The sequence below is a fragment of the Cyprinus carpio genome, chromosome A3 (genome assembly GCF_018340385.1).
Source record: "Cyprinus carpio isolate SPL01 chromosome A3, ASM1834038v1, whole genome shotgun sequence".
Lineage (NCBI taxonomy): Eukaryota > Metazoa > Chordata > Actinopteri > Cypriniformes > Cyprinidae > Cyprinus > Cyprinus carpio.
In genome coordinates, this window is record NC_056574.1 from 3,853,003 (window position 1) to 3,859,740 (window position 6,738).

The 6,738-nt window shown below is 38.8% G+C and overlaps 1 protein-coding gene across 1 annotated transcript; it reads left to right on the top strand.

Moving 5' to 3' along the window:
- The first annotated feature begins 3,614 nt into the window (after nt 1-3,614).
- LOC122135589 lies at nt 3,615-5,286 on the top strand. Its single transcript, XM_042715405.1, has 4 exons — nt 3,615-3,830; nt 4,172-4,504; nt 4,610-4,918; nt 5,162-5,286. The coding sequence occupies exons 1-4, from the start codon at nt 3,770-3,772 to the stop codon at nt 5,284-5,286; spliced, it is 828 nt and encodes a 275-aa protein (XP_042571339.1). The 5' UTR covers nt 3,615-3,769.
- The last annotated feature ends 1,452 nt before the right edge of the window (nt 5,287-6,738 follow it).

Sequence of the window (6,738 nt, forward strand, 5' to 3'; positions counted from 1 at the left end):
CGGCTCTTTGAGCAAAAGTATTTTGGCAAAGCCAGCATCATACTGTGATTTGTTCTCAAAACAGTCAGCGGTGAAATGTACTGAACACACGTGTGAATTAGCACTGATGTGACTCGGACGTTTGCTTCAAATAAACTGAATCCATGTTTCTCTGATGGGGGGATTGTCACAGATCAGCCAATCACAACGCAGGAACTCTCCCGAATGCTAATCACACACACACACACACGTGCATGTCATTACCTTCATCACACGGACTGCTCCTGAAGCACACACACCTCACATCAGGGGCAGGTTCAAGCTCAGACCGGTGTGCGACGTTTTGCTACGGTTTCCGGTTTGAACACATGTTTCCTGGAAACAGTGTGCAACGGGGTTTGAGATGCGTTTTCTCTTGTTTGGTGGTGTGTCAAACATGTCAGACCAATCAGCAGCAACATGAGTATAAACCACGTTGTATTAAAGAGACAGCTGCACAATGTATTTAACATCAAAATAAATTCACAAGAGCAAGTATATTGTTTGCACATATTTATTTACATTAAAGGCAAAATAAATAAATTAATAAGAGCACAATTATAGATCTGGAACTTCTTTAAGTCTTTAAGTCTAAATATAATTTAGTAATCGCAATGTCTTCTGGTACATATTCTTTCCTTAGCAGTGACGTGCACAGACATTTTGAGGGGCAGGGGCTCAAGTGGAAAAAAGGGCACTTCTCATATTTATTTCAATTTATTTCTAAACAAAACGTTAAATATATTAACACAACTCTGACTTACCAATTTATTTTAATTCCCTCACACTCACCCAATTGTTTCATGTTGTTTCATTTTTCAACAGATGTCTACAAAATAATCAGTTCACAGTGTTGTATAATTACATTACTGCACATACACACACACACACACACACACACAAACTGATGGTGACAAGAACTTTGTTTCACATTTGAGGGAGGGTTGGTAAAATCTATCAGCATACAACATACTAATAGAATGGATAGTTATTAGATGAGGAGCCGGAGATCAAAATTATGAAGTTATTGTTTAAGGCAGGACACTTCATGTGCTGTTCAATTTTGAGATTTTGGTCTATTTTGCTTCCATGTCTTCTTTTGCTCTAATAGAAAGGACATTTCCAAAATTCACAATTCAAGGGAAAAGACTCTTGATGTAAGTTAATAAACTAATAACTGGGGAAGTTCTGTGGTGATAGGCTTTAGTTATTTTGTTTAACCTATTCATCTGCAATGCCTTGTGTCAAATGTATACAAATTAGCGCATTATACTTAACGCCTGATGTGCATATCAATGTGGCGATTCTGATGACGTAATTAATTTTATTTTTTTCAGCTGTCGTTTCTCCATTAAGTTAGCCTGTATGCCCATGATATATTGTCTTAGCTAAACTTTAGCGAACTTATTACATGGTAGCTGAGTCATGGATGTTAGCAAGACATTTTTTTAACTATATTTGCCTTAGTCTGTTGTTCATCACCACTCACCTCCACACCAAGAAAAACACAGCTGGACAGGGAGGGAGGGCTTCACTTCTGCGGCTCTCTGTCTGTCTGTGACGTGCCGATCAATGTGTGCTACACTGCTGTGCTGCACGGAGACGCGGAGGGGAGAAAGGCATCGGAACTCAACAGAGCTCAACATTTCCCGCCCCGTGACCAGATATTTAGTTTATTTATTTGTTTGAACAAGAAAGCTGTGCGCAAACAGAAACACACACATATATACATATATTAATTTATAAAAAAAAAAAAACTCCCCAGAAAAAAGGGCACTTTCTCTCGAGGAAGAAAAAGGCAGGTGCTCAAGCACCCTTTGATGTACAGGTCTTTCTCAAAAAATTAGCATATTGTGAAAAAGTTCATTATTTTCCATAATGTAATGATAAAAATTAAACTTTCATATATTTTAGATTCATTGCACACCAACTGAAATATTTCAGGTCTTTTATTGTTTTAATACTGATGATTTTGGCATACAGCTCATGAAAACCCAAAATTCCTATCTCAAATAAATTAGCATATTTCATCCAACCAATAAAAGAAAAGTGTTTTTAATACAAAAAAAGTCAACCTTCAAATAATTATGTTCAGTTATGCACTCAATACTTCGTCGGGAATCCTTTTGCAGAAATGACTGCTTCAATGCGGCGTGGCATGGAGGCAATCAGCCTGTGGCACTGCTGAGGTGTTATGGAGGCCCAGGATGCTTCGATAGCGGCCTTAAGCTCATCCAGAGTGTTGGGTCTTGCGTCTCTCAACTTTTCTCTTCACAATATCCCACAGATTCTCTATGGGCTTCAGGTCAGGAGAGTTGGCAGGCAAATTGAGCACAGTAATACCATGGTCAGTAAACCATTTACCAGTGGTTTTGGCACTGTGAGCAGGTGCCAGGTCGTGCTGAAAAACGAAATCTTCATCTCCATAAAGCTTTTCAGCAGATGGAAGCATGAAGTGCTCCAAAATCTCCTGATAGCTAGCTGCATTGACCCTGCCCTTGATAAAACACAGTGGACCAACACCAGCAGCTGACATGGCACCCCAGACCATCACTGACTGTGGGTACTTGACACTGGACTTCAGGCATTTTGGCATTTCCTTCAGTCCAGTGCTGCTTCTCTGTAGCCCAGGTCAGGCGCTTCTGCCGCTGTTTCTGGTTCAAAAGCACACGCCTGTGCACGGTGGCTCTGGATGTTTCTACTCCAGACTCAGTCCACTGCTTCCGCAGGTCCCCCAAGGTCTGGAATCGGTCCTTCTCCACAATCTTCCTCAGGGTCCGGTCACCTCTTCTCGTTGTGCAGCGTTTTTTGCCACACTTTTTCCTTCCCACAGACTTCCCACTGAGGTGCCTTGATACAGCACTATGGGAACAGCCTATTCGTTCAGAAATTTCTTTCTGTGTCTTACCCTCTCGCTTGAGGGTGTCAATGATGGGCTTCTGGACAGCAGTCAGGTCGGCAGTCTTACCCATGATTGCGGTTTTGAGTAATGAACCAGGCTGGGAGTTTTTAAAAGCCTCAGGAATCTTTTGCAGGTGTTTAGAGTTGATTAGTTGATTCAGATGATTAGGTTAATAGCTCGTTTAGAGAACCTTTTCATGATATGCTAATTTTTTGAGATAGGAATTTTGGGTTTTCATGAGCTGTATGCCAAAATCATCAGTATTAAAACAATAAAAGACCTGAAATATTTCAGTTGGTGTGCAATGAATCTAAAACTATATGAAAGTTTAATTTTTATCATTACATTATGGAAAATAATGAACTTTTTCACAATATGCAAATTTTTTGAGAAGGACCTGTATAGTCTCTAAATGCTCTTCTAAAAAAGCTCACGCGCAATTGCTTTGTGTGACCAAGGTAGAATTGATGTGGAAACCTTCTCAGTAAGAAACCAGTTTTATCAGTAATAATTAAATGATGTTATTTCTAGATTTTAACAGCTTGCCGGAAACCGCTAAAAGAGAGAAGTGAAACTAACAGTAATGCACGTGTGTGCAGAAATAAAGTCAATACGCTGGAATCAGACCAAATATGGGTTGAGCTTGTGTGACTGACACTGAAGAACATTTTTCACACAAATGTGAGACATCACTTCTCCATTACGCAATGGCATACAGTGCAACTCTAGCAGATTTGAAACACTCAGTTGGTCAGTTCAGAGGAAGTGAACAAACACAGGAAGAGCTGATAGTGTTCAAAGAAAGAGTTGAGATCATATACTGAAGAGAAAGACTGAGAGAAAGAGAAAATGTCTGATGAGTGTCGTGTGTGTCTGCTGGGACTGATCTTTCTCTCTTCACTTCTCACAGGTAAAGAAATCTGTGTTTTCTCTACATTCAGTAGAATCAGTCTGAGAAAGAGTTCATTTGAACATGATCAGTTTATTCTTGCCCACATTCATGTTGTGATCTCAGAGTCTCGTCGTGTAACATACAGAACACACTTGACTATTCCTAACATAGTGTTTGAGATTCAAACAGCTCTGATAAAGAACAACAGTTTAATCTGGAGTGTGTGTTGTCCAGGAAAAATATTATGTTTTGAATATTCTGATTTTATGCTGGTATGGTTTATGTTTTCATTTATTAATATATAACATTCATTTGTTAATATATAACATAATTATCACTCAGATGTTCTTGTGTTTCAGGTATCAGTGGAGTGAATGATACTCATGTGTTCATCAGTTCTGGTGAAAATGTCCATCTGCCCTGTAATAATGCTCTTCATCACTGTACATCAACTACATGGAACCATAACAGATTCAGTCGTTCAGCAGCAGTTGAACTGATTGCTTTAGGGATAAAGAAGAAAGACACAGAGAGACATGAGAGACTGAGTCTGGGGTCTGACTGCTCTCTGAACATCAGGAACACCTCAACAGAAGATTATGGATTGTACATCTGCCAACAATGGACTGGTGTGAATGGAAAATACCAAAAACAAGAACCTGATGCTGGTGTTTTTCTGCATGTTCTTCATGGTAATTTTATGATTATGTGATCAATTTAAAAAAGGGAAAAATTCTTGATTTAATCTCTCATGATGATTGAAGAGTGTGTGATGTGTGTGTTATTGTGTGTTTCAGTCTCATCCTCACAGACTGAGATCAGTGCAGGTCTCTCTGTGACTCTCTTCTGTCAGTTGTTCTCATATACTGGAGTCTCTTGTGATGATTCGGTCGGTTCTGAGAGAATTCAGCTGTTCTGGGTGAATCAGGCTGGTGTTAAACTGACGAGATCAGACTCCAGATATCAGATATCATCCTCATCAGGACACTGTGTCATCACTCTGAATATAACGCTCCTGAATGAAGATCACAACAGAGAGTGGAGATGTGAAGTTACTCAGAGAGATCAAGTCAAGACCTCAGTCACATACACTGTCAAGAGTTCAGGTGAGAAAACATCTCATCAATCAGTTTTAGAGCCTCATAATGTCAGTATAATTAAGGACTGTTAGTGTCACTGAAGCAGAACAAACCCAGGAACAAAAGCTTCTTTCAGTCTGACAGAAGAAACTCAAAGCACTGCTGCAAACTAATGAACTGCAGTCGAGTTTAACAGTCCAAAACCTGCTGCTGGGAATAATGAAGAAATTGAGACTTGACAGCATCTGAACTAACATTCATCTTTCACAGCTCAAGCTGATTCAACGACAGCAGTGATTCCAGTCACAAAATCAACTACAGCAGCAGTGATTCCAGTCCACAGCACAAACTCATCTACAAGCAGTCACATTTTAAAGTTCAGGATGATTGATTGAAGTCCACAGCACAAACTCATCTACAATGACAGTGATTCCAGTACGAGGTCAAATGAACTTTCTCTGTCGTTTTACTGAATCCTCTCGTGTCCACGTTAACAAATGCATGCAATCACTTCAATTAAAAGAGTAGTTCCAATGAAATAAAGTGATAAAAATGAAGTGTTATATTATGGATTTGTCTTAATGTTTAAGTCTTAATGTTCAGTTATGTTGGACTTTTCTGAGAGTTTCTGTTATGTTGAAGTGAAGTTTTTGTGGTTATAACTGTTTTAGAGTAGATCTCGTGGTTTGGTTGTAGATGATGACTGTGGTGTTTGTTGCTTCATGCAGTGAATATAGATGTGTTAATACCAGTGCAGTGATAAACAGTGTTGTATTTGTTCACTGTTAGCAGTATATTCAGCTGTAGTCGGTGTGATCAGTTGGTTTTGTGACTGCTGCTCTCAACTTAACGAGTATTAGGCTTTGTTCTGGTATTTCAAGGTTTACCAAGCCACATCGCTTCAATCCCAGTATACATTTACCCAATTATTATCAAAAGTCTTACTATAAAAATACAAAACATTTTCTTACGACCTTACGTCAATTATTATGACAAAAAGCATTATGAAGAAGAACTGCACCTGCTATGTAGCTGCATTAGAGCTAACGTTAGCATCAAGCTACGTCAGACTATTTATGAAATTATTAGTACATTTTTCCTCAAAACTGACATTAAGTCCCGATCGAGTGTTTGTGATAACTTCCTTTTGCGATCACAGGAGGAATTTGGTCGTTTACTGTTGTAAAAATATGCTATTTATAGCCTTTTACATCGCTGTACAAGTTAGCATTTCAGATGTACATTTTCAATATTGTTATACACATGCCCCAATTCTCAAGAAAATCACATAACAGCCATTTACTATCGTAATAGTGTGTTTATTATTTGTATATGTCGTGGTTACAGACGTTTCTCAGTGTTGTTGTGCTCAGATATCAACAAAGAAGAGTGAAAGAAGCATGTGACACGATGTTGTCCTGTTATGACACTAAAGATTGACAAGGCGACGGACGAATCAGAGTTTGTCTGAGTCATATGAAGTAATGAAGTAAATATGAAGTAAACATGAGTAAATATATCCATATATCTGCATGTACATGCATGTTTGGACTATAATCCCTTATTGAGGCTGTTCAGTGAGTCTTTGTGAACACAAATAAACCGCTGCAGACGTGACTGAATATGAATGAGTGGTGAATTTCTATTCTAAATTTGACATAATACGGATTTATTATTTTGCACTCCTGACATAAATTACTGAATTACTGTTACTGCAACAATGTTCCTTGAACGCAAAGGGGTTTTAAACACAGTAATGTTGATTGTGTCTCTCTGTATCGTCTCTCTCTCAGTGATCGTGATTGTGATTGTTGTCTGCGCTTCATTCGCTCTTCTCCTTCTTGCTC